General features: G+C 50.4%; 1 protein-coding gene and 1 pseudogene across 2 annotated transcripts in view; both read right to left on the minus strand.

The window, feature by feature from the left end:
• Nucleotides 1-1,396: 1,396 nt before the first annotated feature.
• LOC119809979 lies at nt 1,397-2,382 on the minus strand (annotated as a pseudogene).
• Nucleotides 2,383-9,178: 6,796 nt separating this feature from the next.
• Nucleotides 9,179-20,249, minus strand: part of Osbp2 (oxysterol binding protein 2) — a 154,353-nt gene continuing 143,282 nt past the window's right edge. The window contains exons 6-14 of one of the 2 annotated variants that reach the window (XM_038339610.1): nt 19,723-19,777; nt 19,319-19,465; nt 17,952-18,197; nt 15,612-15,732; nt 15,241-15,344; nt 15,074-15,169; nt 14,820-14,995; nt 9,566-9,792; nt 9,179-9,404 (exon numbers count right to left, since the gene is read on the minus strand). In XM_038339610.1, the coding sequence (XP_038195538.1) occupies nt 9,262-9,404; nt 9,566-9,792; nt 14,820-14,995; nt 15,074-15,169; nt 15,241-15,344; nt 15,612-15,732; nt 17,952-18,197; nt 19,319-19,465; nt 19,723-19,777 (1,315 nt within the window). In that variant the 3' untranslated portion in view covers nt 9,179-9,261. Of the gene's footprint in view, nt 9,405-9,565; nt 9,793-14,819; nt 14,996-15,073; nt 15,170-15,240; nt 15,345-15,611; nt 15,733-17,951; nt 18,198-19,318; nt 19,466-19,713; nt 19,778-20,249 lie in introns of both variants that reach the window. The other variant, XM_038339618.1, reaches the window with a different exon arrangement.

Consider the following 20,249-nt stretch of genomic DNA (forward strand, 5'->3'; position numbering starts at 1 on the left):
GAGTTAAGAAGGCTGACATCCAGCCCTGGGGATCCTCTTGTCTCCATCTCCTCAGTGTTTAGATTTACAATCTAGACCACCACATCTTCTTAAATGGGCTTTTAAAAACAAACAAACCCTTGGGTTCTGGGAATCCTCATGCTTGTGAGGCAAACACTTTACTGAGTTACCTCTCCAGTTATTTTCTGAATTTTGTTTTGCTTTTGTTTTTCTAGACAGGGTTTCTCAGTATGGTGGAACTAGCTTTGTAGACCAGGCTGGCCTCGAACTCAAGGAGATCTGCTTGCCTCTGCCTCCCCAGTGCTGGAGATTAAAGGTGTGTATCATCACCTCTGGGCTTTTTTTCTGATTTTTTTAAAAAAGATATGTGTAAATATGTATGTGTGTGGGGTTATGTGCAATGTGAGTGCAGGTGCCTGTGGAAGCCAGAAGAGGGCATTAGATTCCATGGAGCTGACATTCCAGGTAATCGTGAGCTGCCTGGCATGGGCGCTGGGAACTGAATTCCCAGCTAGAATCCTCTGCTAGAGCAGTATGTGCAGATGGCTGTCTCTGCAGATCATCTTTCTGATTTCTTTTATTCCCACAGTGAAATGAATTTTATTTATGAAAATCATAAGCATTACACACAACTCAACCTCTATATGGCCCGAAAAGCTATGCTTAGCAGCTCTTCCCTCTCCCTCACAACTAGGAGAGTTTAAACCTGACAGAGATGCAGCTCTTGGAGCAGTGAATCTGTTTTGGATGTTTGGGTAGCACCAGGGATCAAGTTCAGGGTCTGGTATGTGGCAGACAAGTACTGTACACACACCCCCTGCCCTGTGGCTTTTATCTAACAAGCAGAAAGAGCCAAAGAATTCTATTTTAAGACTATTATGAGTGACAGGTAGCAATTACATGAAATGATCTGAATGAGTCTCTTATAAGCTAAAACATTTTTCACCTTGATAAAATATTGATCTATAACCAAATCAGTATGGTTTCAATGAAAATGTTAGATTTTCCAGACTAGCAAACAAAGAGGTTGGCCTCCCCGGCCTCCCTTTTCCTGTGAACTGTATCTCATGGAAGCTTCAGCTTTAGCTTGCTGCCACAAGGGAACTGCTTCTGTCCAGGAAAGAACACAGGCTGTCTCTAACTAGCAGGACCTTGACATGAGAAACCTACTTTAAGAACCCTGAGGATAGGTCTCCTAAAAAGCAGAGTCCTCCGGAACATTAGGTGAAAACCAGTTTAGTTCTGACTTCCAGGTGAGAATGTATTCTCAGAGCCCTAGCACGAAGAACAGACACTCCACCAATAACCAAAAGTTATAGGAGAAAAAGAGCTTTTGACTAAAGTAGAGGGGAGTTCAAACGTTTGCAAAAAGAAAACAAGTTGGGAGTAAAGGAATCTAGAGGATTAACTGGGCTTCAACTACAGCCAGGTTTCTTTCTTCAAGCTTCCAGAAACTTCGCATTCCTCTCCTCGCTCTTGCTTGTATTTCTTCCGTTATTCTTCCGTGATCTAGAGATGAGGGTTTGTAAGTTTTCTCATGGAAGCTAACTCTGCTTATACATTCATTTGGAGAACTGTTCTCTTTGGATTGCCCCAGAGGTTTCAGCTTTCCTTTGTGTAGCTTGTAGCTGCGGGACCAGACAAGCTTGCTTTGAGATCTATTGTCAGTGTTGCCTCAGTTGTCAACTGGCATAGTAATGACCGCAGCAGAAGTCCTCAGGGGTCCATAATGTGGGTGTCCTGAACACAGCCTGGCCTTTTGAAGCACTCCCGAGTCGGGTCACACATGGAGACTTTCTGGTTGGAGTCTTGGTCAGTGAACCCTTCTGTTCATTATCTCTAGCAGCTGCTGAAAACCCGATGTTCATTCTAGTTGCTGAAATCACAGACTGTGCAGCTGACCCCTTCAGTCACATAGAACTGTGGCTTTGAGGGCCACTGGGCTGGCCTTGTGACAACTGCTACCTGGCAGGGTACGGAGTCTTCCTCTTGGTGGAAGCGGGGTCACTATCCCCCTTTTGTCAAGCTGCTTCCGTTCTTTAAGTGAACTGTGTTCTACAATATAATCATCAATGGATCCCGTTTTGTTAAAACAAGCCTCATGAAGCCTCTTAAAGTTTGGTGTAGCGACTGCAATCCTTTTATTGTTCCCAGCTTGGAAAGTACCTCTGTGCATAGAGCCCTCTTAGAATCTTTATTGTCATTTATTTCATGTTTTCCTGAGGAAACCGTACTCCGGTCTTCTTGGCTGTGGTCTGGCAGAGAAGGAACTCCTGTAGTAGTTCCAAGGCCTGACTTTTCCCGCTTTCCTTGATTATGGAATGTAGTAGGATCACTTCCTTTTGTTAACCTCAGAATAATCCTGGAAGTTAGGAATTCCATGGCCTGTCTTGCCCTTCCTCATTCTAAGGGCATGACCAATTGGTTGCCTCTCAGCTTCTCTTTGGTATTAACATCGCAATCTCCTGGCAGGAGACCACAGAGGCTAATTTTCATCCTGATTGTTTTCTTTCCTTGTTTCTGGATGCAGGTGGGCTCAGGGGCTCTTAACAACTTGTTTGCCCTCAGGTTAGCCCAGAGCCCAGCTTTTTGGCTAAATTCTGCTTGAAGGAGTCCAGCTCCTCTTCAGAGGAAATGTTCTGCAATCCCAATGGCACCCAGAAAACAGCCGAACAACTCAAACAGCATGGTTCAAAACTGGCACCACCCGAGGCATTGACAAGCCAACCTTTATATTGTTTAACTGAAAACTCCTCTTTCTGAGTTCCTAATGTAGGCACATAGAGCTATAAACCCCTTCTTGAGGCAGCTTTCATTATATCCTTATCAACTTCAGTATGCTGTGTATTTTCACCTTCATTCAAGTTTAGGGTTCCTTCACGATCCCTTCAATGACTAATTCATTACTCAGTAGTATGCTGTTTAATCTCCCCCAGTTAGAGCTTATTCATTCCACAGTTTCTCTTGATTTATTTCACTGCAGTCAGATAGAGTACAGTGGATTATTTCAATCTTGGTATATTTGATAAGACTTGCTCTGTGTCCGAACAGGATAACTAATTTCAGAGAACATTCCATGGGCTGCAGAGAATATGTGTTTTCAAGTGTTTTGAGAGAATGGTCTGCAGAGGTTTAAGTCCATTTGCCCTGTGATGTCACTGATTTCGGCTATTGCTCTGGTTTCTGCGGGGATCACCTGCTGTGAGAGTGGACTATTGAAGTTGCCCACTATTGTGATGGTGTAAACCTGTGACTTTGAGTCTAGCTCTGTTTGTTTAATGAGACCAGATGTTCCTGTGTGTTGGTGCTTATGTTTAGAACTGTAATGTCCCTCTTGGTGGATGGTTCCTTTGGTCAGTAAGAGGTAACAGTTTTTCTGTGTAGCAGCCATGGCTGTCCTGGAACTCACTATGTAAACCACGCTGGCCTCGAACATGCACTCTGTTGCTAGTTCTTTTCTGTGGCTTCATGTATGTATGTACTTGTTTTTCTCTTTAATCTAAAGGAGTTCTTCAAGTATCTCCTATAGAGATGGCTTGCCTGTCATGAATTCCTTTAACCTGCTAGTATTGTGAAAAGATTTTATCTGTCAATTAAAACTGCTATATAATGCTATATAATGCCTGGCTTTTAAAGTGTGTGTTGGGAAATCTGTCATTCTCATGGGTCTGCCTTTACACACAACTTATGTCTGTGGTATGACCATTTTCTTTTCTGGCTTAGCACATTGGCATCTTGAATTTGGCCTCCAGTAGCCATAGCAAGAACAGAACAATGCAGTAGTGCAGGTCTGTGGGAAATGGCTATGGAACTGTGATATGCCCTAGCAGATGGAGGGAAGGGTTGCACAATCTTCACTGAGGATCTCAATTACTCCTCCTCTTCAGCTGGGAGTTATCTTGGGAGATGCTAAAGGCTACAGCAAGTGGGAAGTTAACTGAACCAAGTAGTCTGGGATGGAGCTTCCATGAGGTTGTCATCCATGACGGGGCAGGACTTTGCGATGACCCCGTTGTTGGGGGTCACCCCCCCCAGCTGACCTCTCACCCATGCTCTGTATGTAACCTTAATAAACTCATTGGTTCGCCAAGATGGACCTTGGATAGAATCATTACTTTGGTCTGTCATCAGTGCTCCTCTGGGGTGAGAGCCTTGTTCAGTCCTCCCCGGGAAATGCTGGTGTTCAGGGGCTTCTTTATCACACTTTCGGTATGCTTTCTTTTCTGTACACTGAGTAGCTTACTTTTCCTGTGCCAGGTGATCTTTTCTGGTCCTGTCCGTTGGATGTTCTGAATGTCTCTCATTATATGGATTACAATCTTTTCCCCTAATTTTGGAAAGTTTCTCTTATGATTTTATTGAAAATGTCTTTGATGCCTTTAGGAGTCTTACCTGCATTCCCTCTAAAGTGCTGCTTTGCTTTGTCCTTGCTGGGACGTCCCAAGTCCTCGTCTTCGAACTCAGATGTTCTGTCCTTTCCTTGGACCCATTCTGTTGGTGAGATTTTCCATTGAACTTTACTTTTTCATTTCCAGGATTTCGGTTTTTTCATTATTTGCATTTCTTGAGTTCCTCTCTCAGATCTTGCATTGGCTTTCTTGTTTCATACAGCCGCTTGTGCTCTCCTGGAACTCTCTGACGAGTTTATTTAGAGCTTTGATTTCTTTAAGCATGCAATCATTCTGAAAGACCCCCAGTGTGGGGAGACTCTCATTCAAGTCTCGGGATAACATGACCCCCCCAGTAACTCATGAGAGACCGTCCTTGCTGTAATCACACGAGGTTAAATGATGAGATGAGATGAGACGGGAACCAGTGCACTGGGGCCGAGACTCATGACCCACGCAGGGGAAGAGTTCGACCCCGAGTGACCAGGAGAAGGAGTTTTTAAGGGAAGAAACCACAGCACAGTGATCTGAAAGGGGCAGGGAGGGTGTAGAAAATTCCAAAAATACCAGTGATGATCACAAGGGGGGCAACTCCCTGCCTCTCAAGATCACTGTCAGGGTCATAGTCAGCTGGTTCCTGAAACACAGTATTCCAAAATACCAATGATAATCACAAGGGGGAAACTCCCTGTTTCTCAATATTATTCTCAAGATTACAATCCAACTTTATCTTCAGCTAGTTCCTGAAACATAGTCACTGAACTGGCTAATCCTAGATTTCTGATTCTTCTCTTCCTGCTTAGATTTTTGGCTATTTTCTTCCTGCTTGGGGGTGGGGGGACACCTGGATTTATCCAGGTCTTTCAATTCTTTTGAGTTCTTTGTCTAGGATTTTATTTAATTCACTCTTGGTGGAGGTCACTGCTGTGGGATGGTTAGTAATGATTTGGGGAGTGATGGTGCCTTGGTTTTCATGTTACTGTGGTTTTGCATTGGGATTTGCTTATCTTTTTTTTTTTTCAAGACAGGGTTTCTCTGTGTAGCCTTTACTGTCCTGGAACTAACTTACTCTGTAGACCAGGCTGGCTTTGAACTCACAGAGATCCTCTGTCTCTGCCTCGTGAGTACTGGTATTAAAGGCATTCACCACCACAGCCTGACTTGAATATCTTGAGTTTAGTCATTGGTTGAGTTTATTTTTTTTAATATTTATTTATTTATTTATTTATTTTGGTTTTTTCGAAAATATTTATTTTTAAATCATTTACTCTTTCAGAGAATATTTGCATGGGTTGTTCTGATTGTGGTGACATTTCCCTCAGCTAGACATGTGGTCAGGGCAACAGGCATGGTCCCCTAGGACGTACTCGCTATTAGACTATTATCTGCAAAAAGTCACTAGTAAAGGTGTGACCCTGCCGTGAAAGTGCAGTCACGGGCAAAGAATTCCCCCAGCATCAGCCATGTAGGAAGGGAGACCCACTTCCTACTGACGGCAGTGTGGTAACTGTATTTAGTGACTTTGAGTATGGGTAGAAAGGAGAAACAAAAGCTCAGGGAGAGACTAGTGGTTGGTATGGGATTGACAGAAAAAGTGGGGGAGGGAAATGTGCACAGAGGGAATGGCTGGGGGCAAAGTAGCGGAGGTAAGGCAGCCTTGGTTCCAAGTGGCTGAGCAGAGAGAGGAGGAAAGGTAGAGTCACGTGACCACAGAGGTCCCCCACACCTAGGCCAGCCTGTGCTCTTAGAGGAAAGTGGATAGGGAGACTGTAGGAATGGCAGGGGGAGATACTGGAGGGGTACGGGGTGTGAGTGCCATCTAGCCTGTCCTTTTGAAGCCGCAGCCTGACTTCCACTTTGGTGGCCTGCCTAGCTGATTTGGCTCGCACACCTGCCACACTCTTGGACCTTCTCCCTATGGCCGTGTGTGCACCCACACAGCTGAAGAGGCCTTTGCTGCCATGTCTGTGCACACTCACAGTTTCCTGTATCTTCATGCCAGTGTCCCCTGGCACCACACAAGCATGTCACACTATGTGTTTCGGGGGGGGGGGGGCACTTCCATCTCCCTCTCCTTGCCAGGATGCTGGGCATCTGCAGTTGCTCGACTTCTCCGCAACCACACCATCTTTCCAATGTCCTTGCACTCCGCGGACCACTGAAACGCTTCGCCTCTATGGTCCACGTACATTCTTTGCTGGTTTAATCTGTCCTCTGACCCAGCAAATATCACCATCGTACTGCAATGTATATGTGGTATGCAACTGTCAAGGTGTACATGCAAATGTGTGTGCACACCTGTAGAGGCCCCACCTGGATGCTGGATGTCTTCCTCAAGCACACACTGTGGAGGCAGGGCTTCACAGAGGAACCCACATTTGCCCATCAGCTAGTCTAGCTGGCCAGCTTGTTCCCCACCACACCAGCACCCATCTCTTGCCTCAGTGCTAGACCTGCAGGCGGCTGCTGTACTTGCTTGGGCTTCGTGGGTTCTAATCCTTTTGCTTGCAATGGCAAGTGTCTGATCTTCTGAGCCATCCCCCGGCCCCTGTATTTCACTTTCCTACTCCAGGAAGGGTTTGTGGAGTCCAGGGACTTCAGGTTTTGAGTGGGAGACCCTACTAACCCAGTTATCACGGCAGCCCTGCCTTTTCCTTAAAAGTACACTTCCTACTCAGAGGGGCTTTCATCCAGGAACCAGACTGTAGGTCAATCTTTCTAGAACACTGTGCTATTACTCCCTGTTCAGAGCTCTGCCAGGTCATTCCTGGCTCTTTGCGCATCTCTGTGCTTCAGTGTGCAGGCCTTTGTCCTCTCTGGACGGTGCCCAGAGTGGCTTCCCCGCCCCCCTTCCCCTCTGAGTCAGGTCCATCCTGGGGATGCTTCTGCTCACAGTACCCAGGGATGGAGCAAAGCTGGAGAGGCTCTCTACAGGGCCCAGTTGGTGTTAGTCTTCAAGGCAGATGGGGAGCCCTGGCTCTGGTGTCTGCGGTGCCCCACCCCACCTCTTCCCTCACCTGGAAGCCTCTTTGGTCCATGACTCAGAAGTCAGTGATCTGAGTCACCTGGCAACAGGGCAATAGATGTTGCCTAGGCCACAGTGGTCAGGCAACACGGAACTCACCAGACTTTATGGAGCCATGGGATTCATGGCCAGAGTGCCTCTATCTGGGAACAAATGATCAGGGTCCAGTTCTGCACCATGGCTGTGTTGTTACAGGGTTGCCTCTCCTCTGGTCAGCTGGTATTCCCTCTGTCCACTGAGACGCATCTCATCAGGTCTTACCCCCCTCCCCCACGCTCCTTTTGCAGCTTAGGAATTGAGCAGAACAGAGCCCCATGCCTCCCATGTCCCCACATGGCTGTCAGCTTTATTAGCTACACTTCATCTAGCCACAGACAGACTCTGGGACAGGGTTGTGGAAAACTCCAGAACCAAGGTTTTTATTATGGTCATAAGGTACTTGCTCAGCCTGCTGGGAAGAGGCACATTCCAGCTCTGAGGGAGACCCGCGGCCCCGCCCCTCCCCCATCCCCCACCCCCCTCTGGAGTGGGCTCTGTAAGGCATTTCACACTTGGTGTTTTCTTGCTTTCTTTTTCTTTTCTTTTTTTTTCCTTTTTTTTTTTTTTTAAATAAAAAAACCAGCCCTGGAGAAGAAAGAAAAGTCCTGCAACGAACTTTCCAGACCAAACTGAAGTGGGGTGGAGTCAGAGGGTCTGAGGTTGGCAGAAGCCGCTGGGAGGGCGGGGTCCAGGGAGAGGGCGGGGTCCAGCTGACAGGAGGCCAAACTCAGACAGGTGCACCCTGTCTTCATCATTTTTCACGTTCACAGATCATAGAAATTTAAGCAAAATAGCTATTTTATATATGTTTATATATCATATATATATATAAATTAGGCAAATAAAGATGTCAGGAGTGCTGAGATGAGGACCCTGATGCCGCCTAGGGACAAGGCGGGAGGCCAGGTGTCTGTAGAGCCTAGGTCACCAGCCCAGGCTAAGTGAAGGGTTTGTTCCTTATTGCTGATTTGGGGGACTGGATCTTGGCAGGAAGCACCTTTGGGCCCTGCCTTTCAGCCCTTCTTGGCCTTCTGGGGACTGGGGCACTGTCCCAGCATGGCCAAGGCCTGGCAGGGGCTGCTGCTGTCAGCTCACAGCGGGGGCTGCCTCCTTGCTCCCACTGTGGGCTGTCTGTCCCCACAGGGACCCCGTGCAGGTCGGGCAGGCTTCGGGCTGTCCTGTGCCTGCCGACCAGGAGATTGAACAGTGCGGAGACACAACCCTGCTGGGTTACAGATGCTCCCCACACAAAGGGGCGGGGCTTCCGTATGTCTTTAGAAGAGTGCTTCTCGCCAGGACAGATTTGGGGCAAGAACACACGCTTGGAAAGCAAGTCTTCTAAGTCATGTGCTAAAAATAGTTACTAAACCTCATTGTTAGAAAGAAATGGAGTTTTGGTTTTTTTCTTAAAAAAGTCAAAAGAGGCTCTTTAGGAGGGGGTAGTTCCTCCCTGGATTGGGGTTAGTGACCTGAGCAGCCCAGGGGCCCAGTCAGCTGGCCTGAGTTGTGGTAACTGGGAGCTAGGGTGCCCATGGGGCCCAAGTCAGTGATAACAGGCTGGCGACCTGGGGGCTGGAGAAAACCTAGGTCGGCCTTTATCCCTTTCAGGGTGGGAGCCCCCTTTCAGAGGGGAAAAAGTGTGTAAATGTGTGTGTGTGTGTGTGTGTATGTGTGTTGTGCGCGTGCGCGTGTGTGCGTGCGTGTGTGTGTTTGTGTGTGTGTGTGTGTGCGTGTGGTCCAGTACTAAATTGGGTGCATTAAAGAAAAGGCTGAGGCTGTGCAGGCGCCTGTATTTGTCGCTGGAGTGGCTCAGAAGATGTTGGGGCACATGTGCCAGTCCTTCTTCTCCTTGGCCTCCCAGTAGCCGCCCTTGTACATGCAGGCCATCTCCCCCGTCAGCGGGTCCAGCCTCTTCTCGAACCACAGCGGCGCATAGCCGTCTGACTCCTTTTCTGCTCGGCAGGCACAGCGGGTGGGGTGAGCTGCCTGCTGCCCTGGCCACCTTCTCACCCCCCCCCACTACCCCTCCTCACCCCCCCCACTACCCCTCCTCACCCCCCCACCAAGGGATCATCCCTCCCCACCCCACCGCCATGCGCTGCTCTGGGCTCACCATCCTCGCCGCCGCAGCCCGCCGCGCACGTCTCCATGCGCCGTCGGCGGTTTAGGCGCTGCTTCTCCTCCAGCCGCTGCTTCTCGGTGTTGGCCTCGTCCCAGCGCCCCTTCTCCATCAATCGCTGGTCAGGCCGCAGGCGGCTGTCGGTAGGCGCTACGCCGTCCTCTTGCTCGTTTAGAGTCAGGGCCAGCTCCGAAAAATAGTACATGTTCTCCGCGTTCTCCCTGCGGAGGCCACGCGGCAGCGTGAGCGACCCGGGAGGAACCTTCCCTGGTGAGCTCCTGCTCTCCCCGGGCTTCCCCAGGAACCCAGCCTGCAAAGGCCGCCAGCTGGGTCGGACGCACCCTCTATAGCCCTCACCTGGCAAGCTCTCTCCCACCTGCAACTGCTTCTCTACGCGGGACTTCTCAGGGATTTGTCTTTTTTTTTTTTTTTTTTTTTTTTTTTTAAATCGATGCCTCATCATCGCACATCGCAAGGTTTTCCCTTACTATTTTGTTTTACTGAGCGTCAGGCACAGCCAGGTCGACTGCAGGGCCTTGGCGACTTTGAACATCCAGGTCAGGGCTGCCTGTGTGTTCACTAGTTGGAGATAAAACTTTGTTCCTCTTCTGGGTTTTCTGCTTTATTATGCACCGCGTTCTTCCCTACGTGGCTGGAGCTGCTTCCTCGGCTTGCTTTCTGCCTCAGAAGGGATGCTTATCGCATTGTTTTTATGCCCCGTTTTTCTGGTGATTCTCATTTCAAAGCTGCGTGTCACTCACTCCAAGCATAACATTGGCTGAGTTCCAGCACTTGTAATTATCCAAGGTGTATTTGCTGCTTTCATCGTGTTTTCTCTAAACGTATAACCATGCTTTGTTTTGTTTCCCTCTCCGTAATTGCTCTGGAGTCAAACGATACCCCTGGTGCAGTTTTTTAGTACTTGAACTGTGTCCGGTGGTCCAGCCGCTGGGTATGGCCCACGTGGGTGTGCTGCAGCTGGGCGACATGGTGCTCTATGGTTAGCTGGTGATTTCCGTTGTTCAGAGTTAATGCTCTTGCTTTTGTTTTCCTTTCCATATTTCAGAGCAGCAAATCAAAACTGCCCATGCTGGTTGTAACATGGTCCCTTTCCTTTTATCTTTCTATCACCCTGTGCTACCTGTACTTCCACGACTGTGCTGTTGGGTGCAAGGTCTGTTCAAACTGAAAACACACACCTGGCGACCTGCTGTTGCCCTCAGTGCTCCCGGTCTGTTTTTGCTATGGTTTGCTCTGTTCCACCCGGGGACAGCTCTTCCAGCTCTGGGAAGTTTGCTCCGTTAGTGTGGACATAGCTTCCCGTCCTTTATTTTCTATCTTTATTTTCTTCAAAATTTAAAAAAAAAAGATAATTTTATGCGTATGGGTGTTTTGCTTGCATGCATCATGTGCATGCCTGTGCTACAAATCCCCTGAAACTGGAGTTACAGGCAGTTGTGAACTGCTAGGCAGTTGCTGGGAATTGAACTGGGCCCTTTAGAGGAGCAGCCAGAGCCCTTAACCACTGAGCCATCTCTCCAGCCCTACTCTTTATTTTCTTATTCAAGCATATCTTTCGTAGATTAGCTGGGAATTTTAAAAACTTCTCTCAATCCTTTACCTAGGCTAGGGCACTTAATGCAATTTCAAGGTACACACTTTTCCAAAATGTTGGGGAGTCTGGGGTATTTTATAGACGTAAAGAGATAGAGTGGGACTTAAGTCTAAACAGGAAATGTGTGTTTCACTACATCATAAGCACTGCCTAAGGGTGACAACACAGCATCATGACTGTACCTGCCCTGTGACTGTGCCGCCTACCGTCAAGGACTCCTTCTGTGGTATTTCCCGCTCACAGTGTCCTGTTGGAGGAGTCGCAGAGGGAGACGCTGAAGCCTCAAGCTTGACTCTGGTTCCCTTGTTATTCTGTCCTCTGGACGGCAAACAAGCGTGCTTTTCTCTATCTACAAGAGCCTGGGGGGGTTATAGTGCATGCTGGTTCTTTAAGACACGAGGCCCAGTTGTTCCAGAGTGGTTCTGCCAAAGCCTGTTCCCTCTTGGCAGAGATGCCCAAGGTTTACATCTTCAGCCCTTCGCTTTGCTAATCAAATGAACATAAAATGGCTTCTCGCAGTGGTGTGGGTTTGCATTTCTCCAGTTACCACTGGGCTTTTTATAAAGCTGTTTTGGTGTGGTTCTGGGTGCATGCCAGACGACAGATTTCCCTTGGAGCTGTGTTCGCTGACCTGTGTGGCAGTTTTTCTCACAACTAGTCATGCTGTCCTGCGTGAAGTTCTAATTACGACTCTGGCACATTTCCCTGTTGGATTATTTTTGCTGTATTTGTTGAACACAAGTTTTTTATGTGTTAATTTTAAATTCTTATTATTTCTGTTTTTTCTTTTTTTTTAAAAAAAAAAAAACCTATGTGTCTGCATGTGCGTTCCCACATATGTGAGTGTGGGTGTCCGGAGGAGCCAGAAGAAGACATCAGATCCCCTGGTGCTGGAGTTGCAGGCGGTGTGAGCCACTGGCCACTGGGCATAGGTGTCGGAACTGAATTCAGAATCTGCAAGGGCAGCAGTCACGTCTACCCTCTGAGACACCTCTCCTGCCCCTCGTTTGGTTTTTTGAGACATTCTGTAGCTCAGGTTGGCTTGGAACCCCACTATGCAAACCCAGACCCTCCTCCCTCAGCCTCCAGAATGCTGGGATTATAGTTGTGAGCTACTGCTCCCCCTCTTAAATTATTTTTATGAAATAAAACCCACTTATTTATTTTTGGTGCTTTGGGCCTCATACACGTTACTCATACCTTACCCCTGACTTGAACTGTAACCACGGCTCTCCTTCCTCTTTCTGTTTTTTTTTTCCTTTTTGAGACAGGGTCTTGCTATGTAGCCCAGGCTCCCCCTGAATTCAACCTGAACTCAAGACATTTGTGCCTCAGCCTCCTCTATGCTGGGATTGTGAATACCCTAGCACCCAGTCCTTTCTTTTTCTTTCTAAATATTTATTAGGTTGGTTGGGGTTTTGTTTTGCTGTCTATTTGTTGGTTTTTTGAGACAGATACTATCTGGTGGTGGCTGTCCTTTTCCTTGTGGGATGAATTCTGTCTGTCCCAGACTCTTTCAGTGCATACTCCTATCTTTCCGCAGGATCTGCGGTGCCTCTGCCATGTTTCAGAGATGCACAAACCTACGAGGACATTTCTAGGTGCAGCATTCCATTTTATTCCAACCTCAAAGTCCCGAGACTCAGTAGGGCAGGTCTTCTTTTCTCCGGCCTTCAAAATATCCTGGGGTCCTGATTGTTTAAAATAAATTGAGGGGGCTGGAGCCATAGTTCAATGGGTAAGAAACCTGGTTGCTCTTCCAGAGGACCTGAGTTCAATCTTCAGCACCCACAAGGTGGCTCACAACCTCTTCTAACTGCCTAGTCCCAAGTGACCTGACGCCCTCTTCTGGCCTCTTAAGGCATTGCATGCAGGTGGTGCACAGCTATACATGCAGGTTACACGCATATATAAAATAAAAGAAAAAACTTAAAATCAATTGAAAGACTGGCTTTTTTTTTTTTTTACTGATGCAGGGTTTGTATCCCAGGCTGGCCTTGAACTAGTGATCATCCTACCTTAGCCCAATGTTGACTGCAGCAGGTTCTAGAGGGAAATGTTCTTCATCTCTTACCCTGACCATTCTATAGGATCTTTTGACCAAGGCCTGTCTTCATCTCTTTTAATCTGGGAACTTGTTCCCTGTGCTGGGACTGAATGAGCTATATAGGGTTGTGTCTGCATCTTCAGGAAAGTGGTTTAGGTTATTTTCTTATTCTACCTCCTTCCCATTTTAATTTGCTCCTTTACTTTCCTCCTGTGAGTCCAGGAAAACATTAGTTTGGTGGTTACTGAGGGATGGAGGGATCTCCCCCTCTCAGTCAGTGGTAATGCGAATCTGTCAGCATCTGCAAGATGCCATTTGTCTGTCTTTAGGCTCCCATTATTGCTGAGGATAGCTCTGGGGTGCAGGATTTCAACAAATAATATCTTCCTAAGAATCTGGCTGCTTGGGGCCAGACACAGTGGTACATGACTGAAATCCCAACACGCGGGAGGTCGAGGCAGGAGGATTACAGATTTGAGGCTTGGGCTACATAGTAAGTCCCAGGCCAACCTGGACTAAATAGTAACCTGAAGAAGAAAAACCAAACTGACTACTTAAGTAGATGGGGAGAGCCCTCTGCTATCTTCTCTCCAGCAGCACCTGTCTCTCTGGGACTCTGGGCTAGAAGCACGTGAGAACCGGCTCCTATCTTGCTGTGGATCTTATGCAGCTGAGGACTGTCCAGGGAGTCTGGGGTGAATTCTGTACATGCTTCCATGAGGGACCCTGGGGCTCCCTTGGGGTGACCAAGGAGTAGGCCTTCCCACTTCAGTTCTCTCTTTCGGCTTCTTGAGACAGTTCCTCACTATACAGCCCAGGCTATCTCACTATACAGCCCAGGCTATCTCACTATACAACCCAGGCTATCTCACTATACAGCCCAGGCTATCTCACTATACAGCTCAGGCTATCTCACTATACAGCCCAGGCTATCTCACTATACAGCTCAGGCTATCTCACTATACAGCCCAGGCTATCTCACTATACAGCCCAGGCTATCTCACTATACAGCTCAGGCTATCTCACTATACAGCCCAGGCTATCTCACTATACAGCTCAAGCTGGCCCCAAATTTGCAACCTTCTGTCTCCACCTTTTGAGTCTGGAGCTGCAGGTGGTCCTCCGTGCCTGGCTCACAGCTTTTGCATTCGTGCAGCAACACATCTCTTCCCAAGGGCATTTGCTCCACCAACCTTGCTGTGGATTCTGCTTCCGTTATTTTTCCTTTGTAGATTTTTCTTTTTTGTTTTCATTGCAAGTTTCTCAGTTTCCTCTGAGTTATGGTCCAGCTTGTTTTTATCTCCTGTGGCATTGCAGGGGAAGATTCTACCCTGTCACTTTGCTCAAAGTGTCCACACGGCATGCGCGGCCACTGCATATCTTTTGCCCACGACCCGCTGGGCAGTCACTTTCTGCACTGGGACGGTGGACTCCTGGCCCTGCTCTCTGCTAGGCTGGATTCCCCAGACCTCTATGCGCTCTGCTGGGTGAGGCAGGGGTAGCCCTATGCCTGTCTCCTCCTTGCCCTCTTTCCTCTGCCTCTCTCAGTCCCTATTCCCCAGAGCTGGCACCCTGGCCGGACTCACGGCAGCGGGTATTTCCTCCACAGCAACTTGGCGGGCAGCGTCTGGTAAACGGTCTTCTGCTTCCCGTCAGAGCTGGGGCTGCTGTGCACGATCTTCGAGCACTCCATCTGCTCGTCCCAGGAGCCTGACAGCACGTAGTGCGCCTTGCCCTGGCTGTCACTCACCACTCCAGTCACCTGTGGACATTGGCAGGACACATGAGCACACGCTCTGCTCTGCGCCCACTGGGGGGTTCCGGGCGTGGTCCTAGTTACCTTGCGGGCTGCCTCTTTGGAGAAGTAGCTGTAGGGCACAAACTTTAGCTGGCACCGGTCCTTGGTCTTGTGGTTCACGATCTCAATGTCCCCTGACTAGAGAGAGCAGGTGGTGTTTAGTGGCCGGTCCCTAAGCCATAGACCCCACCTCCCCAAGCCCTTCTGACCTGGTCAATCCAGAGCTTGCCCACGATGATGTTGTGCACAGTCGAGGTACTCTTCCTCCACACGTAGTGATTGCCACTGGCTTGGAATTCTAGGTGGATGGCACCTGGAGGCCAGAGAGGTCAGAGGTCATGGGTCCTTCATTGGGCTCTGGCCAGACCACCCACAGGCCCGGGGTCAAGAACCAGAGGAATGTCTCTGAAGCTTTGGAGGGGGTGCAGTATAGGCTAGGTGATCGGTGGGCGGTGGACGTGGGCGGTGGGCATGGGCAGTGCAGCCTGCCCCAGGGGCTATAGCTGGGCTTTAGATGTGCAAAGCGCTTCCCCTGAAGCTGACTATTTTCCCACCCTGGGAGCCCCGCACCCCAGCTCACCAAGCGGCATGATGGAGATATATTTTCCCCGGAACTTGCTGGCGATGGTGATTTCCTGCCAGAGGCTCCAGCCATGCTTAGAGAACACGTGGTGGGCAGCAGACGGGGGATGGTGGCTTACCTGGGATCAGACCATGCTGCGTGTGAGCACAGCTAGGCAGGCCAGCCAGGGAAGGACAGCCTGCCCTCTGTCCAGGATGCAGGGCTCCATCCCATGTATCCCCACAGTGGGAAGCACAGTGTCCCGAGTGGAAGAGCAGCCTGTCCGGTTGCCCAGTCCATGGGGTGAGTGAGAAGCCCCTGCCGCGTTCTCGGGAAACAGTGGGGCAGGGGAAGCGGAGCTGTGCCCAGGAAGTGGAAGCTGCTGCTTTACTGAGGTTTCTGTGCCCGCCTTGTGTGCCCCTTACCACGTGTGACGGCCTGAAGGAGAATGGGCCCACAGGCTCGTGTATATGAACGCCTGCAACTGTTTGGGAATGACTGGGAGGAACGGGGAACGACATCCCCGTGATGTCACTGGGGATGGACTCTGCGGTTTAAAAAGCCCATGCCGTGGAACAAGATGTGCTGCTCCGGTCACCAGCCTCGCTGCTCCTGTTCCATCCCTGCAAGTTCCAACCTTCTATCGTATAAACTCTAATCTGTAATTGTACGCCAAATCGAACCTTTTCTTCACGGTGTTTTATTACAGCGATATAAAAATGACTAAGAGGCCATGATCTGGCAAGTGCATGTAGTCCAGGCTGGCCCCAAACAGCTACACGGGCTGGGAACAGACTGTGCATGTAGTCCAGGCTAGCCCCAAACAGCTACACAGGCAGGGGACAGACTGGCAGAACCGTATTAACTGAGGGAAAGAATCTGGTCTGACTCCCAGAGTGGGAGTCATATCAATGTCCTGCCATGGGTCTGTGTGCCCCCTACACCAGGGCCCCCCTCTTATGCCATAGCACACCCCTCACTGCTACTCAGCCCCCAGGGTACTTGTCTGTCCTACACAGAGTGGCAGTGCCATTGGCTCTTCATGGTGCCCCACGCCCATTCCACAACAGTCAGCCTCTGTCTGGCCCGGCCTCCTTATCTGTAGGGTGTCTCATGGTCTCAGGGCCTAGCCTTGTTCCTGAATTCCCCTCAGGGACTCGGTGAGCCCAATGCTGCCCCATGATTGTTGTCTCTGTTTCCATGAATGGTACCCGTGTGCCTCCTGTGCCTTGGAAGTAGACAGATACAGCCTGTCTGCTGCCCTGAATGATGGGGGTGCTGTCCCTGAGCGGCTGTTACCCATAATGAGGTGTTTACACGTTCAACTAGAGCAAGCCTAATGAGCGAGTGCAGGCATGGAGCCCAGCTGCAGGTCTGGGGACATGTCCACTTCAGTCTCAGGACCCCGCTTTGTCCCTGCTGTTCATACTGGATGCTGTGGACTCTCCCTTGCCCCTCCTCCTCACGTTCCTTATTGCTTCCTCCACAAATGCTGTTTTTCCTTTCAACACACCCCCAGCATCCTCCCTTTCTTGTCCCCAGTCCCCATTCTCTCTCCCGTCTCCTGTACAGATGGGCAGAGGAAGCTGGAGTCGGCACGGGTCATAGGGATGCCTACCTGGCTCTCTCTGTCCACCCTTCTCCCTTCCAGACTGCTTCCCTGACCACTCTGCCTAAACAGCTAGCAGTACCACCAGTGACAACAAGAGCTGTGTCTTCTGTCCCAGCCATGTCCTGTGTGTTTGACCGCGCCCGACACCTCTAGGGCACTCACCGCTGTCTGAATGAAGAAATGTGTGGTGGGGGTTCAGGCCAAGGACTCTGAGAGCCCCAAACCCCACATCCAAATTGTCAGCACATTTTCTGGTTCCTGTTCCAAACTCAGTCACTGAACGGCCTGGTGCGGCATTAGACTGTCACGTGGCCACGTGTGGAGCTGATTATCTTCATGGTTAAGTGGTAGAGGGACACTGACCAGGGCCGTGTCCCCACAGTGTGCACGTCCCAGGCTACAGCCTGCCACTTTTCAGCTCAGTGCTGACCTACGCTCTAGCCTGGACTCCCCAGTGACCCCTGTAGACGACCCTCTGTTTGGGCCCCCTGTTCCCTGGCTGGGGTTTAGTCCTTCCCTCCCTGCACCAGACCCGGCTCTCTCACACCACACTCTCCCCCCACGCCCCTCTGTGTCTGGGAGACTGTGGGCCTGGCCTTGTCACGAGGGGCCCAGCTGCCCTGTTAGACATGAACAAAATAAAGGCTCTGTCTGGTCACGAGCCGCATCCCGTTGTCTTGCTATGACCATGAGCCTGGCCACCTGGCTGGAGGGCACAGGCAGCGCTACCTGATTCCAGCCCTTACCTGCTCACAGAGGGAACGCAGGCCCATGTCCTCCAGACGGTCCAACTCGAAGGTCTCCCCTAGCATAGGGTTGAAGGGCTTGGCGATGCGGTGCACGGTGGTGGAGTAGGAGGAGACAGAAAAGGCAGCTACCAGACACATCTGCTCCACCGAGCTGGTGCAGTTCACCGCCTTGTCCAGCAGGTGGTGGTACTCTAGGTCCTCTGTAAGTCGCTGGAGCATGGACAAGGGCTCGTTGAAGTTCACCTGTGGGTGTGGCAGGGAGGTGGCCGTCAGAGTGCCCCTGCCCTTCTCAGACACTGAGGGACATCCCTGCTCTGGTGGCACTTCACAGTGAGGTTCCACGTCCAGCATGCCCTGCCTTCGTTTTCCCCTCAGTATCTGACACTTGCTGACACGCCACTTGGCGCCACCCTCTTCTGCCCCACAAAAGCCATGGCATTGGGCTACCATGTGATCAGAGCTGGGCCATCAGGCTCAAAGCCAAGAACAGTGGGTCCAGGGGTCCACAGATGGAGGACAAACATCCTCCTTGTTGGGAGCCATGGACTAGGTGTCCTGTCAAGGGCTCTTGTGTGCTACGCAGGATGGGTGGAAATTGGCACCATTAGCTTCAGACAAGTCAGGGTTATGCTCCCCTGGAAGGTAAGCCTTGCCTGATAACACCATCCCACTCTACCCTCCAGTCATGTAGTGTGTGTGGGGGGTGTGTGCAGGTGTGTGTGTGCGTATGTGTGTGTGCGTGTGCGTATGTGTGTGGGTGTGTGTGTATGTGTGTGGGTGTGTGCGGGTGTGTGTGGGTGTGTGCGGGTGTGAATGTGTGTGCACGCAAGTGTGCGTGTGTGCAGGTGTGCATGCGTGTGTGTGTGTGCATGCTGTGATTCAGTTGGGCAGTGTGAACACAGAGACAAGAGATATAAAGGACGCGTGTGTCACAGAGTAAAACAGGCTAACCAGGAGCCCCAAGTGCTTCCTTGGTGAAGATGGTATTGCAGCCTGGTGACACAGGACTCCAGAGGCCCTTGGGTGGGTGTGTCACCTTGCTGAATCTCCATTTGCCAGGCGTGCACCAGGGACAACCTCTGGCAGGAAGGACTACCTTTTAGACCCCAAAGCCTACTTATCTCTGCCACCCCCATCTACCATGTGAGGACAGCGAGGACACTATGGGTCTTTCTGGGGTCACCCAGAGCTCTGCCTTGGCTCCTTCCTTCACACCTTGAAGGTCCCTGTTCTCTGTGGGATCATCTAAGGAACACCAAAAACCAGTCACACAACCCTCAGGTGTTGTGAGGAAAACAGCACCCCCAGCGTCTGACGTGCACCACACCCCAGGAGCCCCGGGATTCCTGCCCAGCCATGCTTACTGGCATGGGGATGCGGGAGAGCTCTCGGCCAATGCAGTTCTTCATGATGCTCCAGAGGTTAAGGCTGTAGTTGGGCTTGTCAGGGATGCGGACTCGCCTTTTGACTTTGCACGAATCCTTGGGTACGAATGAGGTTCCATCTAATACCTGCCAGAGAAGCAGGCATGCTGTCAGCAGCCCCCCCCCCACCCCCCAGCTCCGCTGGCGCTTGCTCCTGACCCTCCAAGAACTGGTGGAAAGCCAGACACTGCTACACTGCTTGGTGATAAGGGCAGAGGCCACCTCTGCTTGCCATGTGGGAGGCAGGTCTGGGACCCAAAGGTGGCCCTGAGCTTGTAGTGCTGACACCTCCCAACCCTGAAACCGAATGCCTCTTGGCTCTTGAGTGTTCCCACCTCACGTACATTATCTGTCGAGGTCCAGTCCACAGAGGTTGGCCCAGTTCCAGCCTCGGCTTTTCTGCAGGAAATGAAGGGGAAGCAAGTTATAAATTCTGCATCGATCTCTAACCCCGCCTACTTCTATCTAGACAGTGCTGAGGTGTGAGGGCAGCCCAGAGGCATCTTCTCCAATGGGCCAAACAATGGGACACTAAAATGAGGACCGAGGGACCCAGGCAGTGATCTGGAGAGGCCCTATCCACCACGACTGCTTACGGCATTGAAGTCCCGTCCATCAGGACTGGCTGCCCAGCAAAGCCCTTGTCTAGAGCCCTTGTACTCAGGACCTCAAGAAGAGGGCGAGTGGTGAGTGCCACGTCTGGGAGAGCCTGGCGGAAGCTCCTGGGCCCCTTGTTCCACAGACATAAAGTGTCTTTATCTGCTTCCCACACTGGGGGTCTCCAAGTGCTGGGATGGGTCCCATGAGTCTCTGCTCTCCTGACACTTGTGGCATAGATTGCCACAGCACCAGGGACACCAAGGCTGAGGGC

The sequence above is a fragment of the Arvicola amphibius genome, chromosome 1 (assembly GCF_903992535.2).
Source record: "Arvicola amphibius chromosome 1, mArvAmp1.2, whole genome shotgun sequence".
NCBI lineage: Eukaryota > Metazoa > Chordata > Mammalia > Rodentia > Cricetidae > Arvicola > Arvicola amphibius.